The sequence below is a fragment of the Micromys minutus genome, assembly GCF_963924665.1.
Source record: "Micromys minutus genome assembly, chromosome: 10".
NCBI classification, from domain to species: Eukaryota; Metazoa; Chordata; class Mammalia; order Rodentia; family Muridae; genus Micromys; species Micromys minutus.
In genome coordinates, this window is record NC_137979.1 from 11952203 (window position 1) to 11969690 (window position 17488).

A 17488-nucleotide genomic window follows, 5' to 3' on the forward strand; every position below is an offset into this window, starting at 1 on the left:
AGTCTCAGCACCCAAATAGTGGCTCACAACTGTCTATAACTTCTGTCCCAGGAGATCTGATGCCCTCTTCTGGCATCCAGGTGTAGTGCATTCATGTGGTGCATATTCGTGCAGGCAAAACACTCATATACTAAAGAATAGCTTTAAGAAGCACAGGTATCCTAAAGAAATGCTCAACATCCCCAGTCATCAGGGAAATGCAAATCAAAACAACCCTGAGATTCTACCTCGCACCAGTCAGAATGGCTAAGATCAAAAACTCAGATGACAGCAGATGCTGGCCAGACTGTGAAGAAAGAGAAACACTCCTCCATTGTTGGTGGAACTGCAAGCTGGTACAACCACTCTGGAAATCAATCTGAAGGTTCCTCAGGAAAGTAGACATAGTACTACCTGAAGGCCCAGCTATTCCACTCCTGGGCATATACACAAAAGACACTCCAACATATAACAAGGACACATGCTCCACCATGTTCATAGTAGCCTTATATAAATAAGGCTTATATATAAATAGCTGGAAAGAACCCAGATGTGCTTTAACAGAGGAATGGATACAGAAATTATAATATATTTACACAATGGAGTACTACTCACCTATTAGAAATAATGACTTTATGAAATTCCTTGGCAAATGGATAGAACTAGAAACTATCATCCTGAGTGAGGTAACCCAGTCACAAAAGAACATACATGGTATGTACTCACTGATAAGTGGATACTAGCCCCAGAAAGCTCTGAATACCCAAGAAACAATTCACAGACCTTATGAAGCTCAAAAAGAAGGAAGGCCAAAGTGTGGATGCCTCAGTCCTTCTAGGAAGGGAGAACAAAACACTCACGGGAGGAAATACAAGGTCAAATAAAGGAGCAGGGATTGAAGAAAAGATCATTCAGAGGCTGCCTCACCCAGGGATCCACTCCACATGCAGCCACCAAACCCAAGCACTATTGCTGATGCCAAGAAGTACTTATTGGCAGGAACCAGATAGGGATGCCTCCTCAGGGGCTCTGCCAGAGTCATACAGATGCAGCTGAGCATGCTTGCAGCTAACCATCAGACTGAACACGGAGACCCCGATGAAAGAGCTAAAGAAAGCACTGAAGGAGTTGAAAGGAGTTGCAACCTCATGGGAAGAACATTATCAACCAACCAAGCCCTCCACAACTCCCATGGACTAAAACACCAACACTGAGCACACATTGAGAGACCCACGGCTCCAGTTGCATATGTAGCTGAAGATGGCAGTGTCTGGCATCAATGTGAGAAAAGCCTTTGGTCCAGTGAGAGTGACTTTTCACTATGTAGGGGAATGCCAAGGTGCTGAGGTGGAGAGGGTGATTAGGAGAGGGAGCACCTTTGTGGAGACAAGTGGAGGGGGGGGAAGGGAGCAGGGTAGGGGAAGGGGATAACATTTCAAATGTAAATACAGAGAATATCTAATAAAAATATTCTAAACAAACAAACAGATAAAAAAAAAAAAAACAAGTACAGGCATGTACCTCTCAGAATTAGGGGAGCCACTTTAGCCCAGCCATAGTTTCTAAGGGTATGGTAATTGTTAAAGGCGGGAGCCACACAGCTGATAGAACAAACTTAGAGAAACACTTAGGTTTACTAGTTGATTATAATGAATGCAGATGAAAAACTCTACAGGACGAGGTATAAAGAAGAAAAAGGGCTTCCTTGGCCTCCCTGGAATATCTGAGTATTCAGCTATTCGGAAGCCTACTTCCATGGCACTCCACCCACAGAGGCTTCATTTCATGAGTGACTGAATCAGCCACTAGTCCTGGGTGATCCAGTCAACCGTCAGCCCCTCTTCCTTCTTGGAGGCCTGGGAATAAGACTGACCTCCCTATCCTCTGAACCTGCCCTGAATTTTCAATAAGTTCCACCCTGTCCCTAGAGACTGCTGGCCCACAGAAGGTGCTTCCCTTCTCAGGATTTTAGGAGCCATTTTCCAGGAATCAAGAACACACTACTGCATTGCTAGACACAAAAAGCTTGTATGAGCAGTCACCTGCTCCACAAGGCTGTTGTGAGCAGAGCTCTGGGAGGTACTCCATGAGTGGGCAGTGAAATTATCCACACTTTCCCCAGAAAATCCCCACACCGAGCAGCGCAGCCACAGAGGAAGCGCACTGTGGTTCCAGCTGCTGCTCCTCCAGCTCCACCAGAGCTTTATGACTTGGGAAAAGTTACCTCACCTTCTGGACCTCTGTTTACCCTCTGGTAAAATAACGAAAAGACCTGAAACTCATTCCAATGTTCAAAGAGGAAAAAGACAGAGAACCAAAAGCTGAGGAGAGGAACAGCAAGCATTTGTCCTAATAACATGACAATGAGTTTGAGCGCTGTGCCCAGGATTGAGAAAGTTCAAAGAAGAATCGTGTGGCCACAACTTTTCCACAGATTTCTAGGATGTCTCTTCCAAAAAGCCAAAATAAACAGGTATTAAGTGGAAGGGCAGAAAGGAGAAAACTGTTCCCACCCACACAGCAGAAGCTGCCCATGCGTGGTTAGACCCATGACCTTCCTACTTGCCTAGACTGACATAGTCCCCACTGAGTCCTCAAGGGGCTCCTGCTCCCCCTGCAGCCAGACCCTTCTCAGGGCTCTCCACACAACCCCTCCTCAGCATTATTGACTTCAGTCTTCTTTACATCAGGCCTATAAACCTGGCTTGAGGGCCCTGTAAGTGTTTTAGGCTTAGGAGCCATGTGTCTTAGTCACTGTCACTAACAACCACAAGAAACACGTAACTGCGGGGTGTGGCTGTGCCAAGAAGCTTCATCTACAAATTTCTGGCAACTGGACGTGGGCTACAGGTTGTAGCCAATCCCATTTACTTTGTCAATACAAAGAGCACAGTTCTCACCTTAAATAGAATCAACAGATGTTTCTTTTGGAGCCATTGTGAGTGACCAGGGTCTAACAACACAGATTTAGGTTACCCCAAATTCCATATTCCAAAGTGGAAGCGGTTTCATGTTTTATAGAACAAAGGAAGTTGTAAGTCAAGGCAAATGTAAAAATGTGTTGGTGGACTCATCAGAGAGGCAGCCACAGCAGGCTGGAAACTGCTTTTCTCTAGGTCTCAGATGTTACCTGATGGCATTCCTAGCTTTGGGTTTGGCAGAAGCTGGTAGTCTGTTCGGTCAATAGATGCCAAAGGTTTTTCCAACCTCTCCACGTCACTATTGTTTTAGTAAGATACTACTTACCAGGAATTCCCCCTGACAACTTCAGCAGTTCACAAGCCTATTATAAACCTCCTAGTTAAGCCAGGCAAGGTAACTCACACCTTTGATCCTAGCACTTGGGAGGAAGAAACAAGGGGATCTCTGATTTATAGGATAGCCTGGTCTACAGAGAGAGTTCCAGAACAGCCAGGGCTACACAGAGAATATCTGTCTTGAAAAATAAAAACAACAACAACAAATCTCCACATTAAAGCCTATACATACCCTCCCTCAGGTACCACCATTCTTTTCGACCCCCACTGTGAGACACAAAGGTCTAAGAGCACCATGGCAAGGCTGACTTCCTCCAATCATATCTACCAAGTCCAAGGCTTCAACTGTGACTTCTTAGCATCTTTACAACACACCTTACAGGCATCTCCGACCAAACCAGACCAACAGGAAGCTCCTTGTTTGGTCATCTGTTGGGTACCTCATACTGTACTAGGTCCTGGCTATATGGTTTTTCCTTTTCTTTTTTTTTTTTTTTTAAGCAAAAACTCTGTTAGAACCAAGAGTTTCTGGAGCCCCCTTCCTCATCCTCGTAAACCCAGAAGTAAACCCTGGTGTAACAGACCTGGCAGAAATGAAAATAGTTTAAGAGACAATTGCGTCTTTCAATCCGACCATCAAGTATTAAAACAATGGATCCCAGAGAAATGGGTTTCTCCCCAGAAATCTCAAACTGGGAAAAGGAAGAGACACCAGCCAGAAGGGGACCTGTCTCCCAGATTTTAACAATTTGTTAGACCACCTTACAGGAGGAGATTGAAGTCCAGACAAGGATGGATTAATGATGAGTATGGACACTTATGCAAATCTTTGGCTTTCTATTTAATCTCACTTCCAAACTTGAGGGCTCATTAGATCTCTTTGTCCCTCTAACAGTGTGGCCACAATGAATAAATCTCCTTCCCCCCCACCCTTTCCACTTTTAGCTTGACTCTTTTCAGACCTGGCTTGGGCATAGGTTGCAACCTGTTTGGCGACAGAGGCAGCTCTCTACAGGGTCACCTTTTACTGGCATAGCTCCTCCTGCCCCTTTAGTCCATTCACCACCAATTAGTCAGGAAACAGAATTATAAAATGTCATGCTTCCACCCAAAACTCTTCTGAATACGTACTCCGGGGTGGGGGCGGAGAGAGTAAAAGACCTGCTTTGCACATGGGAGACCCTGAGTTGTGGGAGAGTGGAGAGAGCTCTGTGAAACAAATCATAAAAAAAAAAACAAAAACAAAAACAAAAACAAAAACAAAAACAAACATAGTGGTTAGAGCACTGACTGCTCTTCCAGTGGTCCTGAGTTCAATTCCTAGCAACCACTTGGTAACTCACAACCATCTGTAATGAGATCTTCTGGTGTGTCTGAAGACAACTACAGTGCACTCATATAGATAAAATAAGTAATTCTTTAAAAGAAAAAACCTTCTAACATAATGTAAAGTCCAACTTCACCCATTCCAATGGTTTCTGAGCTTCCCTCTGCTGCCCCTCCCTTCTATCCATCTAAGGGCTTCTCACTGTCCAGTCTCTGAACTGCATTTCTACCTTAAAGCTTCTACTTAAAGAGCCCACCACCAACCATAGCACTCCACACCTCAGAGAGCTTTCCCAACATAACTCAACATGTGCACCAAAGGTGACCTTCCCAGAATCGAGTCTCCTGCATACTCCGTGGGTACCCAGTGCACACACAGTAAATGAGCCCTCCAGAGATGCTCTGTTCCTGAATTCTTTGTATGGTATCTGCCTTTGTAAGGTTGTAACTTGCCTCCACCAGGACAGGTACAGAGTAGTAACTCTGAGAGGACCCTGTGTGAGAGACACAATTACTGTGGGAAGTCATGGCAGGCAACCCCTGGGTGTCAAGCAAAGTCACATAAATGACGTTCTTGGGGAATAGGCCCACGTCACTGTGACTCCTAATACATTGGGATTGGCATAATGGGTCTCTTTCAGCATTTCCATCACCCATGTGCCCTTGAGTAAAACTCAATAGCAAGTAAACAGCCTATTTTTAGTTAATTTCCAAAGTAGCAGAACACGAAACACTTTGCACACCTTCCACTACAAGGCTGAACGGGAGAACAGTGGTGCAGTGTGTCTGAGCGGGGGCGGCAAGACTGGCTTTTTCCATTACCTGCCCTCCTGCTCTGTAGCAGACCCTCTTTCCACTCCCTCAGAAGTTCCCATCCCCACCCTGGGAGGCTGGGGCATGCTGTCTGAGGATGTTTCAAGCAAACACCACTGCGTAGCTGCAGGGCATGCTCTAGAAATTCAAAGAGAGAGAGAAAAGAGACCATGCAGTGTTTCCACCTCGCCTCAAGTGTGCCAACTCCAATCCTTTCCTGTTTTCTTCTGGGGTGGCTCTGCCCAGGATGCGCAGTTTCCATAGGTCTGTGTGGGCTGAGGATGTGCATCACCAGCACTTCCCCGTTGGAGGTAGGAGAGGCAACTTCATGGGCACACACCTGTGTTTCAAGCCTCTTGCCAGGCCTCACATAATTGACACTGTTATGAACACCCAGAGGCCAGCCATCATGTGAAGACCAGGATTACAGCACTAACTACACAGGGCACAAGAGCTCATGTTCTAGTTACACAGCCCCACCCCCCCAACCCCCAGATCTTGAGAGCATATATACCTGTTGACCTTGACCTCTTGCACTTGGTGACGCTAGTCTCAGATACGAAAGCAAAGAATCGATTCCTATTTGGGTTTCATACTCTCACAAAAAAATACAGGCTTCTCGTTTCACCTCTGCTCTCACGTCCTGGTAAGCACAGAATTCGGGGACCCTAAAAGGGTCTTCAGCAGTGGACCCCAGAAGAATGCTCTTTAAGCTTTGACAAGGTCTACCTGAGATCACATCAGGTTCCAAGGCTGGGGTTCTGTCTCCCAAGATGTCCCTACTTCTGTGCAGATGCAAGCCCAGATTTTTAATCACCATTCTTTCTGATGTGCCAGCACCTATAAATCGGGGTCCCAGAGAGCCCCCTTGTCTTGGATTTCCCCTAGAAGCTCGTATTACTCAGAAAACCAACTTATATTTACTATTTTATTCTAAATGACATTACACGGGGTATGTCAAGAATGAGACCTGACCGTCAGTCTCCCTAGGCACACAGGATCCTGAGTCTTCTAGGGACGTTATAGACATGACTTGATTAAACACTGGCCACTGATGACCCACTCAACCTTTAGCCCTAGAAGTGGAGGGCTGGGCTGAAAGTCCCTACCCTCAGATCCTGCTCAGGTCTTTCAGTAAACAGCTCCACCCAAAAAATCTACCCTACTGGCTGTTGGATGGTGTTGGGCTCATTAGCATGCGAAATGGCTTTTATCAGCTCAAATTGTCCAAGAATTTTAAGAATTATATGCCAGACGTAGATTAAAGATCTAGAAAAAAAATGTTTCCGAATATAATATATTGCCAGTGTAGGAAAAGAAGAGCGCCCCAGGGAGAGGGAGGAGCTAACAGGGATAAAATGTATACCTGGAATGTAAACACATGTATACCTGGAAAAACTGGCTCAATACCAGATTTAGTGATCGCATGTGAATGGAATTTTGGGTGCGTTGTTGTTATTGTAACCTGGCCTCTTTTTCCTTTTGGAGCTAAGTCTAGATTTGTGGTTCACGTTGGCCTAGAACGTCAGATCTTTCTGTTTCAGCCAATACTGGGATTATAGTCGTGCACCACGAGTTCTGGCATGGGTGTTTCTCTTCACTTGAATTTCTCTATGAGCTGTCATCTCTACCATGACTTAGCTGAAACAGAGCTCTAGACTGACCACAAGAGTCGCAGTGAGATCCACAATGGGCGAGTTAGACCAAACAACCCTCCGCCTATTTCTATCCTTCCCCTCTTCCTAATGCATACCTTTCTACCTGAACCTCAGCATCTCGAAAAGCTCGCTTTTCTCCTTTTTAATTTCCCCCCGATCTATTTCTAAATAAACGCCACAATCCTTGGAAAGATTCCTCCACAACCTACCCAGGAGACTCGGAAACCTTACCCCGCCCCGCGGATCCTGACCGTCGGCTCCGCGCCCCACCATCATCTAAAGACCCAGTCATCCTTTAAGGTTTTGGATTTATGTTCATCTCCTGTCTCTGTACCAGGGTCAGGTACTGCCTAACTGCGCATTAGCGCTCACCTGAGGCAAGAGGAGCGCGCAGAAGACGCAATGGCACGCTCCACTGGACCACCAAATTGAGACACCAGCAGCTGCAGAGCCGGTCCGTCACTTGGCGAGCGCTTGTACGCCTGCGCGGAAGGGCGGGACCACGTAGACGCGCACGCGCACACCTTGGAGCTCCAAGGCTTGAGTTCCTGCTGGAATGTCACACCTCTGCTTTTTTGTTCCGGGCTCCTTCTCGGTGATTTGTGCTCCGGACTACTTTTAGGGGGTTTCTCAGCCTCTAGCCCCCATTTGGAGTGTAGTGAGAAGCGGGACTGGGCCTCTGGGGTCAGGTTCCGCGGTGGATGGATCGGGAGACGCGCACCTTTGCCGAGCGGTACTACCGGGGCCTGCGGGACCGAGTCCCTAGCGCCGGCGGTCCCACACCCAGCAGTGTGACTTTCATTCAGGCACCGGACACCTTCTCCTATGCTGACTTCGTGAAGGGCTTCCTGCTGCCTAACCTACCCTGCATGTTTTCCAGCGCCTTCACCGAGGGCTGGGGCAGCAGGAGGCGCTGGGTGACATCGGAGGGAAAGCCTGACTTCGAGTACCTGCAGGAGAAGTATGGTAAGAGGGCACAGACAGGATGGAATACCCCGGGATGGGAGGGCAGCCAGGGCTGGACAGAAGAGTGGAATCTGGATAATTCGTTCAGAGGGTGGCCGGAGCCCAAGAGGGTGAACTACGTGTATGACACTGCCATTTCTGTGCTGAATCTTTCGCTGCAGGAGACGCGGTTGTACCTGTTGCTAACTGTGGAGTGCGGGAATACAATTCAAACCCCAAGGAGCACATGCCCTTCCGTGACTATATCAGTTACTGGAAGGAGTACATCCAAGGAGGCTACTCCTCTCCGCGGGGCTGCCTCTACCTCAAGGACTGGCATCTGTGCAGGTAATAGGACAGGCTGGCAGATGGACATTGGGCACTTGCCCTAAGCAAGCAGTACAGGTAGAGCACGCCTGCTATCCTCAGAGGGGCTACCTCTACAGAGAGTTCTAGTCTGTATCTCAAGTTGGGAGGAGGATGGTTGCGTGGGGAGATCAACATAGCGGGTCAGGTAGACTATCATGGGGAAAGTAAGTCTTTCGTGGATGTTGTATGGGTACAGGTGGCCTGTTGTCTCCTTCCTCTTCTGTATAATGTTTGAGCAGGTACTTCTCAGATCCTCTAGGGCTATCCTTTCTGTGACCCCACTGAGAACAGGCTTGTTCCTTCCATGACTGCTCTGGGGATTCTTGCCATCCCCTGGCCCAATATCTAAGCTCTCTAAAGGGTCAAGTGAACTTTCTACAACCACTCCTGTCCCACTTTGGAAATCCCTTACTCTTTAAAGTGACACTTGGTACCCTCCCTGATCAGCCTCCAGTTTTCTCACGCAGCAGCTTAGGAGATTTTGATTTTGTGCTGGGACAAGAGTGCAGTGCATTCAGTAGAAACTACTTTGAAATTTGAATTTTGGTGTTTTCCCAGGCCAGCCAAATGTGGTGTGTTTCTTCTTCTACTCTTCTATCTCAGTGATGGACAGTGTCAAGAAGCTATAACCCTCATCCAACTCTGGGGTCTACGGAAATGATCATTCCTCTACAGTGTTCTCAGTTGCTGTGCTTAGCTACGGTGGTCATGCACTTAGGCAACTGCTGCTTCTTTTCTTTTTGGAACTGGGAATGTTACAGTCTTGAGCATCTAAACACATGCTATTAGTATGTTTTTAAATTTATGGTATTTTCAACTTGGACATGCTAGTACATAAGCCTATCATAAGATGAGGAGCGTCCTACATCTCAGGAGTTTTGGCTGCACCTGAGACCCAGCTCATATGATGCTCACTTTGGCAAGAGTATCACTTTTTCCAAGATGACCCTGGCACTGTGTTTTCCTCTACCTGATGTGCCTTCCACAAGCACAGACCACTGTACTGATGTTGGGAGCCATGCCCATCCCAGACAAGGGAGAGGACTATTTTTCTGAGACCCATTCTCTCTCTCTCTCGTCCAATTAAACTACCTCTAATCTGTGTACAAGACTTAAAAACACCTATGAGAAATATCTTCATTCCTCTAAGTCTTTAGCACAGCACATATACAAAAACATTTACCATTACCTCTTTTACGCTTTTTGATTAAGCACAAACCACTAGTTGATCCACCAACTGTGGATCCCATTTTCAATACACCCCAGTTTTCTCATGTGCTGGCCAGCCTTTGGGGTGATCCTTCAGGGTATCCTTTCTTTCCCGAATCTTGTTGGGACCTCCATTTGCTGCACCTGCACCGCAAACAGCTACTCAGAATCGGGCGAAGGCCTGAGGATTTACAAGAAAGACATAACTGGTTGTTACCAGAATATATACTGCTTTATTCTCTCAATCCAGCACTCAAGATATACAGCTACCAGGGCAGTATGCCCCTGGGGCGAGTCTGTAACCTGAGGTAGTAAAATCAATAGGAACACAGGTGTGGATCAGCTTGTGACTGGGCCCATCTAAACTGAATAGAGGGCGTGTCCTCTTCCCAATGTCTAGGGATACTAGCGGGCAGTTCAGCTAACCCTTGAGGGGGGATGGACATGCCTTCCAACATACTGAGACCCACAGCAAAAGGCTCAGTGCAATGTTGAGTGAGCCAGTGAACAGTTGAATTCCTGTTATCATTTGTGTGTGAAATAAGGCTCAGAACTGTAGAGTGTGGGTGGGATTCAGGCCCCTGCATTCCCACAACTGACCAGATGCAGAGAAACACCAGCCTCCATCTGCCCTGCAGCACTACTTCTTTAGGCCTAGAGCAGGAGCTGGGTACTGTGTGACCAGACACAGGTCCTCGGTCTGGACGTGATAGGAACAGACTCACAGTACAACCAGTTTAAACTTATCCCTGACCAGTTTACAAATAAACGAGACCAGACTACGACTTTTTATTTAGCTTTGACAATTACTAGGGGAAACTCCTGTTTTACTTTTCTAACTGCTGGTCTGTTCACCTCCCCAGTGGTATTCCCCAAGTACTTGCTGTTTTCCATGATGTGCTCATGGGTGCTTTCTCTCCTCATTCTTTCCTTTTCTCTCATGCTCAACCAGGAAACTTAACACACACACACACCATCCCTCATCTCCCACCCCTAACCCTACCTACCTTTAATCTCCCCACCCCCACCCCACAGTAATTGGCTATAGCCATTTTTACTTAACCAGTAGTTTTAAATTAAGGAGCCAGGTTTGCACACAAAAGCTGCTAACTGTGAGAATTCACACATAGGTCTAGATCTTAGGGTACAGAATTTAGCATTACAATACATAACAACAGACCAAACCTCAACACAGGTCCTAATACTGTTGTGTGTAGTAGTTTGGAATTTTAGGTAAACTTTTTTTTTGGTGGGGGGGTTGTGTCTTTTTTGTTTGCTTGCTTTGATGTTACTCTTACAAGTATTTCCCAAATATTACACTGGCATATTTATACCATTAGAAATACATTGTTAAACTGTACTTTTGTCTGGAAGACATGAAACCAAAAAGTGCAGAAAGCATATTGTTGCATAATCAGGAGGCCACAGAGGAAGCCATACCTGAGGGTTTAATAGATGAACGAGCTTGCTGCATGTGCAAAGGCCAGGGATCCTGATGTTTGGAGACCTGCAGATAATCGGTTGCTGCTAGGGCTCTGGCCATCTCTGTCTCTTGTTGGAAGTTATAGGCACATGAATCTAGAAGGTTTTTTTTTTTTTTTTCCAGCATCTCCCTTAAGAATGGTGTTAATATGATCCAGTGTTTGGGGGCCCAGTGTTGGGTTTTGAGACTCTCACACCTGGGGCTACAGCCTGGAGTTGCCAGGTACCATTAGGCTCTTTATTGTTGTTGAAGAAAAGGAGGAGGCCTGTAGGTCATGATGATGCTTACCATGTGTCCAGAGGCCCAGTGACTACTGCCTAAGTGGGGTGCCCCCAAAGTCATCTTCAGCAATCTGGACTGAGTGATTTGAGGTTCAGCTCAGGTCCTCAGACTGGGTGATCTTAGGTGGCCATATTTGATGTGGGTGGGCCTTCTTCGGTGGGGCAGAGTAGATTACTGCTATAGCGTCTGTGTTTCCTCAGAGACTCCTTGGTGGCTGACTTGGAAGATATATTCACCCTGCCTGTGTACTTCTCGTCAGACTGGCTGAATGAGTTCTGGGACGTCCTCAATGTGGATGACTACCGTTTTGTCTATGCGGGCCCTAGGGGCACCTGGTAATGACAGAAGGGACATGGGTACCTGGTGAAGGTGAGATGGGAGGTGTGACTACTATCTGGGGCATCTGTCTAGAGGCCTATCAAAAAAAATAAGTAAACAGGCTCCATGCAGGACTAACAAGACACAAACCAAAAGCCCTTGCTATAGGTCTCCCTTCCATGCAGACATCTTCCGCTCCTTCAGCTGGTCAGTCAACATCTGTGGGAAGAAGAAATGGCTATTCTTCCCGCCGGGGCAGGAGGAAGCCCTTCGGGATTGCCATGGTAACCTGCCCTATGATGTGACTTCCACCGAGCTCCTGGACCCCCACCTGTATCCCAAGATCCAGCACAACAGCCTCCCCATTGAAGTCGTCCAAGAGCCTGGCGAGATGGTGTTTGTGCCCAGTGGGTGGCACCATCAAGTGTATAATCTGGTAAGACTGTGCACATGGCTCAGCTTCTTCCAGGCTCCCTCCCACTCTGTCCCCTCCAGCTGTAGAAAGAGGGCACAATTATTCCTCTGCACTGCTGGATATAGGGTGGGAAGCCACAATGAGACTACAGAGAGCTCATCCCCTGCCCTACTCTAATCAGGTTCCTGCCCTGGCCTGTCAGGTTCTAGCCTTCATCCCAGCGTGATACCCATCATAAGACGGGATCCACATTTCCTAGCTGCAGTAGCCCAGAGTCTGTACCTTTGCTACCTTTGCCCACTTTGTTTCATTCTTAGGGGAGAAAAGGGTTCATTCCAGGTCACCATTTATCACTGTGGGGAAGTCAAGGCCGGAACTTCAAATGACTAGTCACATCACATCCACAGTCAAGATTAGAGGAATGCATAAAGATTTACTTTTTACTTACTCACTGCTCAGGTCCTCTGGTCTTACACAGTTTAAGACCCTCTGCCTAATGGTGCTACACACAATGAGGTGGGTCTTCCCACATCAGTTAAGACGGGCTCCCCACATACATGCCCACGGGCCATTCCACCGTAAACAGTTGCTCTTAGATTATTTTCTCAGGTGATTCTAGATTGTGTCAAGTTGACAGCTGAAACTATTACATAAACCCAAAGCACTGAGCCTGCTGGGTGTGGGATGGGACTTGATTTGCTTAACCATGGTGAGGCCTGCTGTCACCTCATGGACCAGCTTGTCTTCTGCCCTCCAGGAAGACACCATCTCTATCAACCATAACTGGGTTAATGGCTTCAACCTGGCAAACATGTGGCACTTCCTGCAACAAGAGCTCCAGGCCGTGCAGCATGAGGTTGGAGAATGGAAGGACTCCATGCCTGACTGGCACCACCACTGCCAGGTGGGAAGCAACGGCTCATGTTGAGTCAGCCTTGGGGCCAGTACAGATACCAGGACAGGCTTCATGACTCAGACCCTGCTGGTGACTATCCTGGCTCTGAACCTTTGTCTCTGGGTCTCATCTTAGTCTCTGACACCTGGTTATGTGGAAGGGATCTTTGCACAAAAGCAGCCTGAGTCTGGATGTGACCCCAGGGCTTACTTTTCCTTTCCTCTTGGTCCAGGTCATCATGAAGTCCTGCACGGGGATCAATTTTGAAGAATTTTACCACTTCCTTAAGGTCATTGCTGAGAAGAGGCTCCTTGTCCTGAGGCAAGGGCTAAAGGGGGACTCAGGGGACAGCAAGAGCCTAGGCCTGGGCCTACAGCAGGCTGCATTTGATGTTGGCCGCCTTGCAGATGTGCTGGCCTCTGTGGTTGTGAATCCTGACTTTCAGAGAGTGGACACCAGCACCTTCTCACCACAACCAGAGGAGCTGCTTCATCAGCTGGAGGACATGGTGACTGCTGCAGAGGCCCTTTAGTGTGCTACAGAGCAAGATGCAGGAAGAATCCTGGAGAGCAGCTTCCTGCCTCAGGGCCCTTCTGGAAATGCAGGTTACCTTCCTTTGAGACCTAGGATGTGCCCCAAGCCTGTGCCAGTGCAGTTCTTGCAGGGTGGACCTTGAGGAAGGTCCAGCCAAAATGGAAGTTTAACTCCTGGAGGCTAGGGAGATGTTCGCCTATCTGGCCTCTAACAAGCCTGCCAAAAAGAATGTGAATTGAGTAGTGGTCATGAAACCAGGTTTCCTTGGAGCCGCCCAACCTCTTCTAGTTATCCTAGGATTCCTGAGTGATGGACATCTGATCTACCTACCTTGGAGGTGTCCCTGTGTAACCTGGGACATAGATATGTATGTATGTATGTATGTATGTATGTATGCATGCATGCATGCATGCAGTTGTCCTCCAAGGCTCTTCATCCTCTAGTCTGTCCTAGGAGCTCCAGACTCCAGCTGAACTAGGAAGAACTAACAGGGTATAAGTTCGGAGGGGTCTTAAGCTGGGTGTTGTTTGCCAGTGGCTGGAGGCACAATACTAAGTGGCCAGAAAACCCAGGTACTGGTCCATCCAAATCCTCAGGATGGAGATGATGGTACAGAACTAAGGGGCAGTAAGTAGCATTCTTCCCCACAGCAGTCCTTCAAGGCCCAGCCTCCTGTGCTAGCTCATCTGCAGAAGTATAGGGAGCCTTGTAGAGGGGATAGATAAACACCCAGTCTCAGGCTGACCCAGGATAACTCACTGCCCATGCATGTTCTTGAGTCTGAGGTGGAGACAAACCATTGCTTCATGGCTTGCATGAATCCACATGGTACTTCTGGTGCCTGCATGCCACTGATGTTCTCTGTGCTGTTTCAAGAAGTAGGGGTGTGGCTGAGGGCAGAGGTGTACAACCTGTGTGAGAGCCAGCTGCTTACTCTGGACGCCAGCAGAGACCACCAGGATGAGGCGCAGCTCTAATACTTAGTGCTCTAATAGTGCTGGACTTGTGGATATCTTTGCAGACAGAAACTGCCTAAACCTGCAGCCTTCCTGGTCTGAACTGAGGCCTCATAGGAAGAAGGAACTTATAAGCAGAATTGGCCAGTCTTTGTAGGGTTCTTATACAGGATCTCGTGCCCATGACACACCCTGTCATCCCTAAAAGACCATTCTGGGCAAGGCCTGGGAACATTTTCAGAGGAGCCATGTGAGGTTTAGAGAGCTGCATCTTACAGGGCACAACTGGTGGTGCCCTGCAGAGTAGCAAATTGACCCTGTGAGCTGTAGGCCCTCTGCAGACTAGCTGACTGTAAGCATGTGCGTAGGGGGCAGGGACACCTATGTTTTCTCCTGGTTGGGACTACTGAGGAGCTGCTGGAGATCAGTGGCCAGGAGAATGGTGCTTGGTGTTAGATGTAGAGTCAGTGGAAAGGCCAAGTATTTACTAATACCTTCAAGCCCTTTGCCAGCTAAATAATGGCAGTAGCTCCTTTATCAGAGCCTATGCCAGCATTATCTCAGGGAGTCCTCAAACACAGCTAAGTGGACAAGCTTGCCCAGGCTCTGCCTTTGAGCTAGCCAGGGATGTAGTATCTGGGGCCCTGGTTTCTTTCCTATGTGGAGACACTTCAACTTCACTCAAGTGGCCCAGCAACTTAATTTACCTCCCTTATTCTAGACTGGCAGAAATTAAGAGAAATTAACATCCTAGGCCATGTGTGATAGAGGGTAGCTACTATGATATCATAATTATCCATGAGCATCATTATTAGAACGATAATAGAATCCCAAGTCAGATTAACAGGCTAGGAGGGGCCGTGAACCCTAGAATCCATGTCAAAGAGGAACAGCCCTTCATGCTACTAGAGTCCTTCACGGACGGCCCAGACCTTAGCTGGCACCTGTGTGAGGGTTTCTGCCCAGTCTGGGCTGTCCAGGCCTCACCGGTGCCCCTCTTGTTGCTGCTCCTTGTAGCCAGACATTAGTGTTTTTCGAGATCTTATATCATCTTATTTTGTTGCCCCAACTGCCATGACACAACCTTGATTCTGACACACGTTCCCATTGTGACACTGCTGTTCAAAAGAAGTAACATCTTTTGGAAGATGATTGGGATTAACAGTTAAATACCCTCCACCTAGTTATTCAAATATGTCTAAAGCATTAACAAAGGAAAACATCCTAATCTGTGCCCGAGGAGGGACTCAGATCTGTGTTCAGGGAACCCTCTCCTCTCTTCCTTCCCAGTGGGAGGATCTCACACACACACACACACACACGCGCGCGCCACTATGCCTGGCTAAGCCTGCAATTAAATAACAAATAGTTGGAGAACTCGAGTATAGATACAGATTATGTGAGGGTAACATGAAAAATCAAGAGCAACATTAGAAAATATACCTTAGATTGCTGAGAATGAAGAGGCAATGTACAAACTTTGTAAGACAGCTAAAACTTTCCCTAGAGGGAACATGATAAGCTGGCAGGACTTCAGAACCCAAGAAATAGAACCCACAGAGTAAGATGGAAATAGCCAGCACAGGTCTTTCAAACATGGAGAATAGCAATGAAACCAAAAGTTGGCTTATAAAAGATCAGTAACCTGGGCTGGAGAGATGGCTCAGTGGTTAAGAGCACTGACTGCTCTTCCAGAGGTCCTGAGTTCAAATCCCAGCAACCACATGGTGGCTCACAACCATCTGTAATGAGATCTGATGCCCTCTTCTGGTGTGTCTGAAGACAATGACAATGTACTCACATACATAAAATAAATCTTTTTTAAAAATGCTGTGAAGAAAATAAGTTATATGTATGTATATAGAATTATTTACATTCTCAGAGCACTGAAACCACACAAATAGTGTTAATGTTGGGTGTCTATTGCTTCTCCACCTTATTTTTTCAGATGGGGTCTCTTGTTGAACTGATCTATATAGTGAGTTCCAGGACAGCCAGCTATGTAGAGAGACCTGATCTCAAAGAACAAACAAACCCAGCTGCGTCTTGCCTGTGGGAGACAAGCTAATTGGTAGATTCACACAGGAATAATGTGATGGAGAAAAGTGAATGGGCAAAGAGAAAACTTAAGTACTGCAATAGAAGGGGCCTCAAGGAGTCTCTTCTTGCTGAGGAGGCAGGGTAGAAAGCTTTCACTTCTCTCCCTTGTTTCTCAATATTGGAATTCACAAGGCTCGGCAGGAGAGAAATGAGTAATTTTCTCTCAGATCCACACAAGACAACGTGTTGTATGAAGCCAGGTTCTGTCTTGTCAGCTGGTGCCTGCAAGCTTAGACAATGACCTCTGTGTGGCTGGAATTATGTAAGCCATCTCTGCATGCAGGCCTTGCAAAGGGGGATAGAGTTTGGAGCTGCATTCCAGTCATACCTGGTGACTGACTCACCCATAGACCACACCTAGCTAGCTGTTCCTCACATAGGCACCATCTGCTAGTGCTTGTGTGGGAAATCCCCAAGTGGTAGCCTTTCTACCAAATGTCTCTGAGGAACTGCAATGGGAGACAACCTGCGGGCAGCAGACACTGAGGGACCTTCTGTACCCTGCTGTGTCGATCCCTGTCCCAGCCCCTACTCATCCACACGCAGGTTGTCTAACTTTGTCTCCCAAGAAGTCCCCATACTCTCTGCAGCACAGCCAGAATTTCTCATCACATAGGCCCAAGTTTGCAAATCTGCATGTCAGATTTATATACCCATACTATTCTTAAGGTGGTTTCCTGTTTAGCTGGTGAAGACCCATTGAGACATGGAGAAATAAATATTCGGGGGGTCTGTGACCCCCACATTTATCGGGTTTGAAGATGTGGCAGGAGAGTAGAGCAGAACATACAAATTATATGAATTTTATAGATTAGTATATAAAAAAGAAACCAGTGATAGGAACAAACAGGGGCAGTGGGGGAGGGGCGTCAGGGAGAGCCCAACCCAACAGAAACTGAATCATACCTACAAGAATAGCACACTGTACAAATAACACAGACCCCAGTGT

General features: G+C 47.2%; 2 protein-coding genes across 3 annotated transcripts in view; one reads left to right on the plus strand and one right to left on the minus strand.

The window, feature by feature from the left end:
- Positions 1 to 7520, minus strand: part of SNAP47 (synaptosome associated protein 47) — a 40836-nt gene extending 33316 nt beyond the window's left edge. Inside the window, exon 1 of the mRNA XM_080923631.1 lies at positions 7406 to 7520. The gene's annotated coding sequence lies outside the window, so the exon portion shown is untranslated. The remainder of the gene's footprint in view (positions 1 to 7405) is intronic.
- A 113-nt stretch (positions 7521 to 7633) lies between these two features.
- On the plus strand, positions 7634 to 16226 carry JMJD4 (jumonji domain containing 4). 2 transcript variants are annotated; one of them, XM_080923626.1, is made up of 7 exons: positions 7634 to 7999; positions 8161 to 8326; positions 11163 to 11261; positions 11522 to 11656; positions 11808 to 12075; positions 12812 to 12958; positions 13182 to 16226. In XM_080923626.1, the coding sequence occupies exons 1-7, from the start codon at positions 7735 to 7737 to the stop codon at positions 13479 to 13481; spliced, it is 1380 nt and encodes a 459-aa protein (XP_080779752.1). In that variant the 5' UTR covers positions 7634 to 7734; the 3' UTR covers positions 13482 to 16226. The 2 variants fall into 2 exon arrangements, with proteins under 2 accessions (XP_080779752.1, XP_080779753.1); XM_080923627.1 differs by lacking the exon at positions 11163 to 11261.
- Positions 16227 to 17488: the final 1262 nt, after the last annotated feature.